This window comes from Trachemys scripta, chromosome 17, assembly GCF_013100865.1.
Source record: "Trachemys scripta elegans isolate TJP31775 chromosome 17, CAS_Tse_1.0, whole genome shotgun sequence".
In the NCBI taxonomy this organism is placed as follows: Eukaryota; Metazoa; Chordata; order Testudines; family Emydidae; genus Trachemys; species Trachemys scripta.
The window spans coordinates 22,475,526-22,489,407 of NC_048314.1; the positions used below are offsets into that span (position 1 = coordinate 22,475,526).

Below are 13,882 nucleotides of genomic sequence, written 5' to 3' on the forward strand. Positions count from 1 at the left end.
AACCAGTTCTTAACCCACTTTATATTTAACAAGTGGAGCAACAAAAGAGGTATGGAAACCAGAAGAACCAGTATACATTATGCAAAGCCTTAATGACAGATATCTATTCTTTTTGAATGCATGACTGCTTTAGAGAAGGGCTGTGATGATTCCTTTTGTGTGGTATGAAACAAGATCAGAACGTTTTATGACTGCACAATGAAGGTGAAAGAAATAATGTTTAAGGAACTGAATGCAGCCTATTAATAGAAATAAAATATAAAAGACAGAGGCACTGGCAACAATAGGAATATAAAGAGCAAGGACAATTTTTTAATGAATTTAGTATTAGAAATGAGGTGATTTAAAAGTTTTGTTTAAGTTACTATATTGTAATAGACTTTGCATGTATTAAAATACTTTTGGTTTCCATTTTGTATATTGGGAAAAATTACTAATGCTATCTTGTATTTAACAAAAAGAAAAAAAGTTTAAAAAACTTTTGCAATTAGAGCAACATTGACAACCTCAGATGACTGGGACTAGCACAAAAGCAGCCCAAATTCTATACTAAAATGGTGCCAAAGAAGATTTAGAGCTCAATATAAAACCTACCTTTTTATTTTAAAAGGTTTTCCACTATAAACATGAATAATTATTGATTTTACAAAAAAGTTTCTAGAAACAGCTCAACAACTAATCAAAGAATTTCTTGACCTCTTCAAACATGCAGTTCTTGTACATACCTCTATTTGTTCACCCTGCCCATCAGGTTCGTCAGTATCAAGGGCGGAAAGCTCTAATTCAATGTCCCGATCTGGCTTTGTGTCTGCACAGTCTTCAATATAGTCAGCCTGGAAATACAAGAGACTTTTCACTTTCTGTATATAATCTTCAAGGATTCAAGTGAAAATGGAAAATAATATAATCCACATTCCTGAGATAAGAGGGGCTAGAGGGGGGAGTAAGAAATGGACAGCTACTTGGATACCAATGGTGTCTTTGGGTACAGAAAAGATTAGACACTTCCTGCTTACTTGCAGAGTAGTGTAAAGTATGTGGGTGTTGGAAGGGAATGTTTTTTCAGAGCACACTAACAGAGGTTTTAGCTTTATATCACCTACAACTGGAGCAGAGTACAGGGATTGCTTTCTTGACATAATGTAAATAGCTGGTGGGAGAACTGATGGATGTGGACTCTTTCCAGCTTCCATGTTTAAGTATACTTCCAATTAACTGTATAATGTGTATCTACCCCTGCCAAGCAATCCACAAGGGTGTAATAAAACAGAACTTATTTCTGTGGAGTCCCTCCATGATCAAGCCACCTCCTGACTGAGAAGCAATACAGCAAATGCATCTGCTCACTCTCAGACACTGAATCATGTGTAGCAGCAGTAACTAACCCAAAAGAGCAGGTTATAAGTATTTTAAAATGTCACACTTCCAAATATATACCCAAAACCCTCAGTGATCTGATCCATCCCAATCATCTTTTTCTTTACCTCACCATTCCTCAAATCAATTTCCTTGCTTAAAAGATTTAAGGTAAGGCGACTGCCTTCATCTAGGGAATTCCACTTCTGTTGCATGGCTAGTGCATTAGCCTCTCTCTGAAGTAACAATGAATTACTTTTGGCCTGTGGGGAGGGGGGAAAAAACATAATAGTTACTCAACTACATTTAAACTTTGTATTGTTAGACTGCAAAACAAACCTCCCCACACAAAGAACAGCTCTCTCTAAACAGGTAATTATCTATTCTCAGAATACGCTGCATACAAATATACATCGGGGAAAAACTTCTTCCCCGATCCCAGGGCTGGATCCTGCAAATACCAATACTTAACAGACATGGCACTTTCTACCATGAGCAACCCTATTACAGATGCTCCCCTGGTTGCGCAAACCCGACTTAAGGAAATCTGGGCTTACGGAAAAAGTTCTGTAAGCACTTTTTTTCTTGCCGCATAATTGGAGGAAATACATTCTTGACTTACGTAAAACTTGACTTATGCAAGGCATTCTGGAACAGAACGCTTGCGTAAGTCGGGGAGCTTCTGTAAAATAAATGGGACTGCTCAGGTTAATAAGCACCATACCTGGTGTTAAGTGTTAATAGGACTAGGCTCTAGCTTTCTCATTCCTATCAGTCACTTTGGTAATTGTACAATTAGATTCTGCAAAGCATTTTGAGATAGTTTATATGAAAAACACTATATTATATAAAGTTGTAATCATGGTACATCATCTTACTTGTTGTAGTTCAATGCTCAGTAGATCTCCAGTACTAGAATGCTTTCTGTGAGCAGATAAATCAGTAACTATGAATCTTTCCCTTTAAAAGAGAAAAGCAGCTGTTATTGTCATACACAGTGATAAAAGAATGAATCATTTTCTCGATGACCCCTCAAGCTTTGCAATTTAGCTCTAAACAGCTTAGGCATCTGGATAAAAGTTGTGTGCATGAAATAATACTTAGCACTTTACAAACATTACCTAGTTAGTCCTCACAACATCCCTGTGAGTTGGGCAAGTACCTTCATTTTACATACAGGGAAACCAGGGTGTATAAAAATAAATGATTTAAAAACAAAAATCAGATTTTTTAAATTTAAATTGGATTTTTTTGATAAAACTATCTTTTTCTCAAAAAGCATTTTAATTAAGATACATTATAGCTCAAAGATACCTCATTATGGAATAGGGATTACAAATTCTAATTCTATAGTATGAGACAATATATTCATGTAATGTTTAAGAAAAGGTTTTGTAAATGAGTTCCAATAGTTCATGGATTAGGGATCCAATCTTATGGGATTCCAGGGGCTTCTGTATAGATTATTTAGGTTAATCTTTCTATCTATGCAATGGGACTCAGTGCTCAGTCTAGAAGATACCATCAGAGATGCTTAGTTTTGCAATTCTCAAACTGTCGATTTGTGTCTCCAGAGATAACATGCTTGTTAACAGCAAAAATGTTTTTAAATAAATAAAATAAATAAATAGAGGTCAGAAATAACAGACCTCAACCCTATTGTCCCTCTGCAAATTTGTGTACACAGAGTCAATCCCTTACCTCTCTCTAAAAGTGCAAAGTTTCAAAAAGTTCAATGAATAGAAGATTGTTGGGGGCAGAATAGATCTGGACAAGGAGAAGAAGTCTCGAGATAAATGTGAGAAGGGAGAGACCAGCAGTAGAAACAAAAGTGAAACTGTTTGAGCAGCACATTCCAGAAATCTTGAGGTCTTTGAGTGTAGCCTTCATTGATTTGAGATCTACCATACCGTTCTCTCACTAGAAGGGAAAACCTATAATGGCAGCAGGCTGTAAGAGAGACCCAGTTTGGGAATATTTTAATGAAGTTCCTCTACCTGTGTGTAAGACGGGCATGAGTGCAAAATGCAAACAGTGCAATGAAGAAATGCAAGCCCTGGTTGCCCGAAACAACATCATGTGTTGAAGGAGGAAGCTGCGTTGAAGACTATGAAAGGAACATGACTGAACATGCAAGATCTTCAGGTTGATAAACTTTTTTATTTCATACTTCTTTCTTAAGGACTGCCTGTCTTCCTTCTGGACTAATCCTGAATTCTCACATTTGAGCAAAAAATATGGTTGTTACTCTATGGTACTATCATTTTAGATGCAGTTGTGATAAAAAAAAAATAAATAGCTGAAATAGCAGATCTTCCTTTTATAATTTCACCTTTAAAGAAGTACTGGGTGTCAGTGAATGCAATGAGTAATACTAAATGATAAGTATGGTAATAATAATGAAATAACTGCATTGACTTATTTTCTTTAGGAGAATCTATCCTCAACATCAGGATTCTGAAGACTATCCACCTTCAAGATCCCCATTTTCTATAGTTTCAGAGTTATCTGCCAATGATAGTGTTTCAGTCACATCATGTATGTCACATAGCCACAGTATATTACCTGTAGCAAAAAGGAAAAAAAAAAAATCTCCATCATCCAGAAACAACCATAGATAAGTTTGTGGTAAGAACCAGCAGATTATAAAAAGAGGTAATTGATGAAAAAATTGCCAGGTTTGTTTATGCAACAAACTCTCCTCTCTGTATGATTGAGAACCCACACTTCATTAACATGGTTCAGTCATTAAGAGCAGGATACGGTCCACCCAACAGAACGGATGTCGCAGGAAAATTGCTGGATAAAGTGTATGAAAGAGAAATTGAGCAGTGTGCAAAAGATCAAGAGGGTGAAATTGTTAACCTGAGTCTTGATGGGTGCAATGTCCACAATGATCCTGTTGTATGTGCTTGAGTGACAACAGAAGAAGGGAATGTCTTCCTTACAAAAACAATTGATACATAAAGAAATGCACACGCAGCAGAATACTTATGAGAAGTAACAGTAAAAGCTATAACAAAACTGTGGGGAAAAAACTCAAATGTCTAGTACGCAGCCTGGTCACAGACAATGCTGAAAATGTATCCAAGATGAGAAGAAATTATTTAGAAGAGAGAGTCCCAAGCTAACAACATATGGTTGCAGTGCTCATTTGATGCACCTCCTAGCCAAAGACTTCAGTGTTCCAGAAATAAAGGCTAATGTTGTTGAAATTGCACAATACTTCTGCAACAACCACTTTGCAGCAGCTGCTTTGAAAAAAGTGGGAGGAACCAAGCTAACTCTCCCACAAGACGTGTGATGGAACTCAGCAGTGGACTATTTTGAGCACTATATCAAGAACTGGCCTAGTCTGATGACAGTTTGTGAACAAAATCGTGGAAAAATAGATGGCACTGACACAGCCAAAGTTCTCAATATTGGGCTTAAAAGAAACGTTGAACACATGCTGAGTATCCTGAAGCCTATTTCTGTAGCCTTGAACAAAATGCAGGGAAATAGCTGTTTTATTGCTGACCCTGCTGAAATTTGGAAGGAACTGAGTGAGATCTTACAGAAATATGCAATGACAGAGTTAAATTACAAGCATTAAAAAAATGAATGGGACAAGCAGTTTTTAAAGCTCATTTTCTTGAGAATATTCTCAATACTCGGTACCACAGTCAAACCTTAACTGCTGAAGAAGAGGAGTTGGCTATGACATGGACATCCAGCAATCATCCCGCCATAATGCCAACTATAATAAACTTCAGAGCTAAGGGTGAACCAATCAAGAACTGTATGTTTGCTGATGATGTTTTAAAGAAAGTCACACCAGTGAACTGGTGGAAGTCACTTAAGCACTTGGATTTAGAGACTGCTGAAGTGATAATCTCACTTAACAGCAATAGCTTCTTCTGCCGGTGTGGAAAAAATATTTTCTTCTTTTGGACTAATTCATCCAAATTGAGAAACTGTTTGAGACCTGAAAAAGCAGGAAAGCTTGTTTTTCTTTTCCAGATTATGAACAAACAGGAAAACGAAGGTGAAGACAACTGAGTTAGCTGCAGAAGCCAATATTTTAAGTTTCTCATGTTGACTTGGCTGACAGTCTATTTAATTTTTTTTTTTTTTTTAAATATTTCATTTAACTATTTTAGTTAAAAACAATTTTAATAAAAACAAACCTGATTTAAAAAAACTTGAATGTTTATATTCAAAAATTCATATGCTTGTTTTATTAAAATATTATATGTTTGCCATTGAGGAAAAAAATCCAGAATACATAATGTTGTTGTTTTAGTTAAATAAAACAATTTAAATGTCTGTCTGGTGATGTTCTCCTCCTAATACAGCAGGGCAAGAAAATCCTCCAAATATTAATGATTAATGTGTTGAATTGGAGATAGTTCACCTCCCAATGACTTCATAAATATCTGCTTCAATTACCTGAAATAACAAATTATTCATTTTCTGATATAGCTGTAAAACTAATCTGAAAAGTTTTCAAAATAAATCACCTTCTAAAAATGAAACCTACGTCTATCTCTGAGTTGTGAAGGATATGTATTAAGGTTATAACAACCAACAAGAATGCACTTTTATGTAGAAACCCATGATTAAATCGAGTCTTCTTGACTAGTGATTTAAATTATGATTTAAATGAATTTGATTTAAATCAAATCCACCCTGAGGGAAACTGAGGCAGAGAAGTTAAGTGACTTGCTGAAGGCCGCACATGGCAATCAATATCTGGGTTGGGATTACAGCTCAACAATCGCTGGTTCCCAGTTCTGTGACCGGTCCACTTCAGCACACTGATGCTAACAATAGCTACATCAGATTTACCCTAGTTTAATTATTAGAATTCGTAATTCCAATGTGTGATGATGCATAAAGTCAAAGCACTTGCCCCGTTTAAAATTACTAGGTAATTCATACTCTAGATATTTTTTCCTTCTGCCTGGGATTTTTAGAATAGCTGTAAATTATAGCATAACAGTTTGAACAAAAGCCACTAGGGGAAGTTCATACCGTTCTATATAGCGTGCTGATGCAGTAGAATCTGAGCCACAGGAACTCCATCTTGAATCAACAGCATTGACGTAAGGGACATAATCTAGAACAAATTAAAGTACAATTAAATGTCTTCCCAGTTTCAATAAGAGAATAGGCATATACACAGAGTTATTAACTGTCCACAGCAGTGATCTATGTGGCATATGCGGTGCTGGCAATAGGAAGCATTTACTGTACCTGATACACTGATGGGCTTAGTAGCACTTCCTTGGGAAGCAGTGGCCTGAATAGGATCTGTTGTGTGATAACCTGTGCGGGATGATCTGGAGATTGCACCCCACTTGGAGATGATTGGTCCATCACTAAAGGGAATTATAGGATCTTCTTCCTTTGCCCTTCTTTGAGTTTCAAATAGATGAACTCTCCTCTTAACATCTCCACTGTCCAAATCCTATACATTTAGGAGAGACAAGAAGGTACAAGAGGCTGATTTGCAGTTCAACACATTTGGTTGGGTCATTCAAAAGGCCAGGAGTCATTAAATAACCACTATTACACAAGGTGATTAGCTCCAACCTGACCAGCCAGCAAGCTGGGAGGGGACAGAATGACTCTTACCTATCGGGATTTAGTGGCCAGCTGGCACCAGACGGTGATTAACAGTGGAACAGAACACACTCCTGTTTCTTTTAAAGCTTTACTGTTTCCTCTCAGAAAAAAAGCCCAGCTGCTGTAAAACACCATTTCCACAGTATGACCCTATACATCCTTGCTAATACTGAGGAAGGTGGGGTAGAGCTAGCAGAGAATTGAGACAGGATTGCCCTTATGGTGCAGGATGCACGAGTGGCAGCTACTTGGGCCTGGTCCACACTAACCCCCCACTTCGAACTAAGATACACAACTTCAGCTATGTGAATAACGTAGCTGAAGTCGAAGTACCTTAGTTCGAACTTACCGCGGGTCCAGACGTGGCAGGCAGGCTCCCCCGTCGACTCCGTGTACTCCTCTTGCGGAGAAAGAGTACCGGCGTCGATGGCGAGCACTTCCGGGATCAATCCCAGAAGATTGATTGCTTACCGCCGGACCCAGAGGTAAGTATAGACCTACCCTTGATCATACCAGAGTAGAACAGAAATCCCCAACATGCATACGAGACCTTACTTATCCAAAATGAGGTCATCTCCCTGGATGTGTATTAAATAGGTTTTATTCTCCAGTTTATTCAAACCTCAATTAATTTTGTGTACCCAATTTCAATCCAATAAAACAAGGTTATGCTGTATTTTCGTTCAATTATATTTCCATATGTTTCAAGGTTTCATTTTTTTTTTTTTTTAATACACACACACACACACACACAGTAGGAGGATACGTCCATTCCAAAAGCCTTTTAGCAGAGTGAAATCTCTGTTTAAGGGAAATTACACAAATGAAGTAACAATAGTCCTGACATTATTACACTATTGTAGACATCTCTTAAATGGGAAGTGCTATCCACTAGAGGAGGAAGAAACAGTTGAAGGTGCACAGTTTTGCAAGCAACCTGACCAGAAGTGAAAATCCTTATTATAGAGCCTCATAGTTGTCCATCCATTCATCCAAGTCAGTGTAACAAAAAAGTCTGAGGAGTAGAAGTCTTGAATTATAAATTATTTACTGAAGATGTTATGGCCAACAGTACATTTTATTTACCCTGATTTGGTATTAAAGTAGTTTGTCTTAAGTCTAAGAATGTTATAACCACGACTGCATTTTTTCCCCCGCACTGATAAGAGGATAGTTTGTTTACATAGCTGGGCAAAAGTTTGTTCCAAACAGTTTAAAATGAGCTGAACCAGTTTAACCTCAAGACTTAGTATTTTAGTTTATTATAATCAATAGAAGTTTATTTACAAAAGGCCTGGCAATCAAATTAAGTTTGGCAATCAAATGGAAACACTTGCAACACTTTCCACCCCATGAGTGAGCAGGCAGAGTGCAGAACAGCCATACCATTAACACAGCATTTGAATTGGCAATTACATCCTTGGGCTCTGAGTCGATGGCATTTATGCAGGAACCGATAGTACCACAGGACCAGGGTGAGTAGTGTGAAAGATGGTCTTCCTCAAATTTAGTACCACTCAGGTCACTAACACTCTCCGAGAACTATTGAAAAGGAAGGGGGAAAAAAGGTACAAAAACAAAGGAAATTTAGTATTAAGGTGTTTATACTGAAAAACTGCTTACTGTTGACTATTAAATCAGTCTGCTTCAAGATATGAAGCAGGTAGTCTAAGTCCGTGTTCATGCTGGGGATTTGCCTCAATTTCAGCCATCAGTGGCCAACCACTGCACCGACCCTTAGCACAAACCACTGCAAGCCACATTTTGCGCCTGTGAAGCTTACTGCTTCCAAGCAGGAGTAAGCTTCGCCTGTACAAATAGTTGCTTTGCCTGCTGACACTTTGACAGCTAAATGTTTTACAAGGGTCTTGTCACTTTTCATTTCAATTTATGCATTCTTCGGAACTACAGGCACATATGCACCTGCTCATCGTGTGGCAGCGCCATTATGAACAAGAAAATAAAATGGGAGGGTTCTTCCTAATGGAAAATTCTATCCACTGTGCTTTACAAAGAGATCAGAAGGTTCGTAACAGGGTCTAATCACAGTTAATTACAATTGATATTCACGATATGCTGTTGGTATGATTTATAACTGCACAGGAGATGTGTGTAAAGCTCTACAACAGTTTCCATACTATGGTATAAGAGTCTTAACAATAAAGTAACACTGTGCTATAAAGTTAAGCTGCCTTTAAGTTAAACCAATTCTTCACTTAATTTTGGCATTTTGTCAGTGATCAAGTGTAGCATCAGCTTAATATCCAATATTTTCTTTATTAAGGAGATTATATCCTGTACTTGCAGGGGGATGAACTTGATCTAATAGAATCACAAAAGAGTGAGACAGAAAAGCTCTCTTGGTAAGTGCAGAAAAAGAAAGCAAAAGTACCATGAAATTCTTTGGTTTCTCACCTCTGTGCTGAAGTCAACACTGAAGAGAGGAGAAGGTGGTGTTGGAGACTGTGTTGCCATAGGAAGGGTTGAGGACACAAGCGGCGTTTTTTGAGAGTGGTATTGTGCCCACTGCTCTGGCTTCCGTCTTAACTGATCATCATAACTGGTCTTCAAGTGACCACAAGGCTCCTAGAGTAAACAATGGGAGGAGAGCATCAATGTCTGAATACTCACAGCAGGATCATGCAGATAATTTATAGGTTTCTCATAGCTGCCAAGACATGGAAGAATAGGGAAGGAACAGTCACAGCTACCTTACCAAATACCAGTCGCAAGGTATATATTTGTATGCAGGAGAGAAAACAATGAAGACAAGATGAGGAACGTGTACAGCACGGTGTCAAATTGATTCCATGTTTAATTATGGTTCGTAGGCCATGGTATAAATTTAGGAGCCATCCGCCCCCACACTCTTTCCCCCCTCCCCCAATGATCTCCCACTGATGTCACTGGGAGATTCAGAGTGCGATCCAGGGGACAATCTGGCCATTACACAGTAACTCAACTTTTAGATATTTTTTATTCAGTACATTATCGTCACATTCAGCATCACTTAGTGTGAAAATCTGCTCCCCTGTATTGTCACCACTAATTCTCCCCTTTCCATCCTCCTTTCTCTGCATCTCCTTTGTTCTTTCCTCTGGATTTCCTTCTCTACAGCAACTCCTAATTCCCACCTCCCCTTGGGCTTAACTCCCTAGTCCATATGCTAAAATGCTCTGCAGTGAAACAGTTAAGGTTGCAACTGAAGTGTCATCACTGGAGCTGACATTCCAATGAGATTAATAGGGGCAGGAGAGTTCAACCCCTCAAGTTATTGTCAGAAGCCATCTGCACATGCAAGCAAACGTTACTGTATTGATTACATTCAGTTTACATTTGAAAGGTAATCTCTGCAACCAGGAGGGCTAGAAATGTACTTAAAAAAAGACAGTTGAGATTCTGAACAACCTGACTATATCCTCTGGGCTATATAGATACATTTAGCAGGCTGGATCTGGCCCGCAGGCCATGCATTTGACATCCTTGGGTCAGGATCCTTTGGCCTGGAGTCCCATTTTTAGCTGTCAATACAGGATCTAGGCCGAGGGAGATGCATCTTGGATCCAAAGTGTCTTCCGCAATGCATAGAGTCATGTCATAATGTGAATCAAGGAAATGGAAGTAGACAACATCCAGGATGCGTGTAATTAATTTAGCTGATGTGTGTTTGTAAGCAGAGGAGCAAAGGGGTCTAAGATAGCCCTACCTGAAAAGACAAAGATCTGCCTATTATGGTTTAAAAAACAACTGGTTTTGGGGTTGCTGCTTGACAAGTGTAAATCCAAGGCAAGAAAAGAGCTCTGGGCTAATTAGGTAGTATGATTTCTGTCATTACTTTTAAAGTAAATCATCTCTTTTCTTTTCCATTCTCACTTACCCTTGGTAAAGGCACAGTCCTCTGCTCATTTGGAGGTTGGCAAGCCATGGAGTAATACCCATCCAATGAATTATATCTTTCGCGTAATGATGTCTGATAGACAGATGAGTGCATCACATCCATTGGAGGTAAAGAATTGCTCCTAATAATGTCATCTCTTGGGTAGATCTGTGGACGCCAGATGCGCCTGCTGTCATACACTGGAGCATACATTCCAGAAGGGACAGGAGGAACTGGTCCATACGGCTGCGGAGGAGGAGGTTGGTAAGGAGAATTCAGTTGATCTCGAGGGGGAAATGTACTGTAATGATCGGCATATGGCACGGAAGCAGGTGGGAGGGAGGATTCTGGAACATTACTGGACCTCACAAAGCGAGGAACACAGGGAGCCACACCAGCTGGTACTGTTGGAGGTGGTGGGTAGTATCCTTGAAAATTGGAAAAAAGCATGTTTAACTTAGTCTCAATATAATCCAGAATTTTAAAACGGTTCTAAAATTTTAAGTAGCACTTGATACTGACTTCAGAGTAAAGTGTCTTGTTTCTATAGGCCCCCTATTAATTCCATCACTTCTCTGTGGATGTACACTGCATGTCTGAGAACAGGCTCTGCAGGGACAGTACTAACAGTGTACAGTGTGTTCACAGGACCTGACATGGGTGGGAGGGGTAGCAGAGGAGCGGTGTATTCCACCATATGGTAGCACTTTTAAAAATTATTTTACAAGAACAGGTGGCAATTTAGCACTTTCTCTCCATACTGTGTCTGTCTGTATGTGTGTGTGTATAGATAGATATATCTATATATAGATATATCTATTATCTAACCATATATATATATATATTTTTTTTTAAAGAAAAAGGTCTGTCATCTCTGTTTATATATCAACATTTTGGGTCTAAGGAATTCTGAGGGTCTTTAAGCCATCAGTTGGCACGTGGTTTACTTTTTACATTGCAGAATAGATCATTTTCCCCTCCTACACCCTACTCCGACAGCTGGGACCTGCCTGAAGTTAGAACAAATGATACAGCAGTTTCCTTGGCTATAGAAACCTTTTTCTTCTACCTAACATGGTGCTTGTTAGCTTACCAAAATACCAAGCACAGTACGCAGAGGCACTTGGTACACAGAGTGTCTCCCTCCAAGGTCTCTGCCTAGATAAATACTCAAACAAACCATTCCTCAAGGGCATAAAGACATTTGTGCAGTCTATGAGAGACACACTGGGACTGTCTGTGTACACAGATGGCTAGAAGAGATTTGGGAAAAAGCTTGAGTTATTCAGGTCTGTAAATGTTAGTGGGAAATGCATAACCTGGACTAAATTCCGCCTATGGATGCACACAGACTGAAGTTAGACCCATACATATTGGAGTGCAGAGACTGGCCCTCATTGTGGGCGAGCAGTAAATAACTGGCCACATGGAGGGGTGAAGAAGGGTGGTGTTTCCATTAAGACATTATAGAAGGAGACTGCTCAGCCAGCTCCATGAAGGATGCAAGCAAGATGGAGTCTCACATGTTTCACGCAAAGAAAGCAAACAAAACTTTTCTCCACAACACAAATCTTCACACATCTGTCCCCTCTCCAATAAGCAGGCATGGTTTAAATGTTGCTAAACTTCCTTTAAAGAATTTTGGAGACCTCTCTAGTTATATATGGAAATAATGCAAAGAGTGTAGCAATGCTCCTGCATCCCTCTCTTTACTCAATCATAATATTCAGAGTTAAAAAGCTTGGGTATTGGGCTCTGCTGAAACTAGGAGACCCAGCAAATAAGCCCCACGTGACTTGGTGCCACTAGGATTTGAAGAAATGTACAAAGCACAAACATTGAAACACATTCAAGTTTATACAGGACCTGACAAGGGGGGGGAGGGGTAGCAGGATAGCTCAGTGGTTTGAGCATTGGCCTGCTAAACCCAGGGTTGTGAGTTCCATCCTTGAGGGGGCCACTTAGGGATCTGGGGCAAAATCAGTACTTGGTCCTGCTAGTGAAGGCAGGGGGCTGGACTGGATGATCTTTCAAGGTCCCTTCCAGTTCTAGGAGATGGGATATCTCCATTAATTTCTATTTAATTTCTATTTCTAAAAGAAAAGGATTGCCTGTGTATCAGCAACCATGTCACTCACCTGTCTGGGGGTACTGTGGAACTTCATAGGACAACTGTGTCCTGGGATCTTGAAAATACTGAACATTATCAGAATGTGGAGGGTAGACAGGTACTCTGGTTACAAATGGGCTGGATTTTGGAGGCAGAGAATTCATCTCTGTTCCAATATTAGGACCACCAGCTGAGGTGGCTGCTGCCTGGCTTACAGGAGTCTTGGGTGGAGAACAGATTTTACTGAAAAGAATTGCAAAGAAATAAAATGGATTTGCATTTACTACTTATTATTTGTATTCGTCTTTAGTAATTTCTAACTCAAAACACAAAACACTCCAATATGACATAGCCCAAATTCCTCATTATCTCCACTGGAATTTCTGAAGACTTCAATTATATTTTTAAATCTAACATTGATGCTATTATTAAAAAGCAGACTATCTTCAAGAGAACATCATGCACTCATACACTGATCTAAATCTTTTAGTTTGTACCTAGAGCTCAAATACCAGTACTGAAAGCATACTCTGGAAACAACAGATAGGCATTGAAAAGCTGGTCTGAGGTCCAGTGCTGTTTGGACAATGCCCAAATAATTTTAAAAAGGTGATACCTGGAAAACCTCCAGGACTACAAAAGAATGTTTTTGATAACAGGAAATGCAATGACTATTCTGCACAACTCTACTATAAAGAAATAAATTATGGATGCAAATTGTTTTTAAACTGAATAACCCCAATGACAGATTAGATACTGTGCAGGAAACAGGGGAAGAGAAGGGATGTGGAGAGCTGTACTAATTTAGCCATTCTCTATGAGATTATTTAAAAACTAAAGCACTAACACAACTTGGGTGGACCTTCTGAGTAACAAAATTACATCTCCACTGCTAAATCAGACCTTGCATTGCTACACAACCAAGGAGC

The 13,882-nt window shown here is 39.0% G+C and overlaps 1 protein-coding gene across 4 annotated transcripts in view; it reads right to left on the bottom strand.

Annotated features, from left to right (window-relative positions):
* RC3H2 (ring finger and CCCH-type domains 2) overlaps positions 1–13,882 on the bottom strand; it is a 45,422-nt gene that overhangs the window by 6,397 nt on the left and 25,143 nt on the right. For all 4 annotated transcript variants that reach the window (XM_034793545.1, XM_034793547.1, XM_034793546.1 and 1 more), the window contains 9 exons: positions 12,982–13,196; positions 10,844–11,271; positions 9,382–9,552; positions 8,353–8,508; positions 6,595–6,808; positions 6,373–6,457; positions 2,235–2,316; positions 1,485–1,619; positions 726–833 (listed from right to left, as the gene is read on the bottom strand). In XM_034793545.1, the coding sequence (XP_034649436.1) occupies positions 726–833; positions 1,485–1,619; positions 2,235–2,316; positions 6,373–6,457; positions 6,595–6,808; positions 8,353–8,508; positions 9,382–9,552; positions 10,844–11,271; positions 12,982–13,196 (1,594 nt within the window). The remainder of the gene's footprint in view (positions 1–725; positions 834–1,484; positions 1,620–2,234; positions 2,317–6,372; positions 6,458–6,594; positions 6,809–8,352; positions 8,509–9,381; positions 9,553–10,843; positions 11,272–12,981; positions 13,197–13,882) is intronic.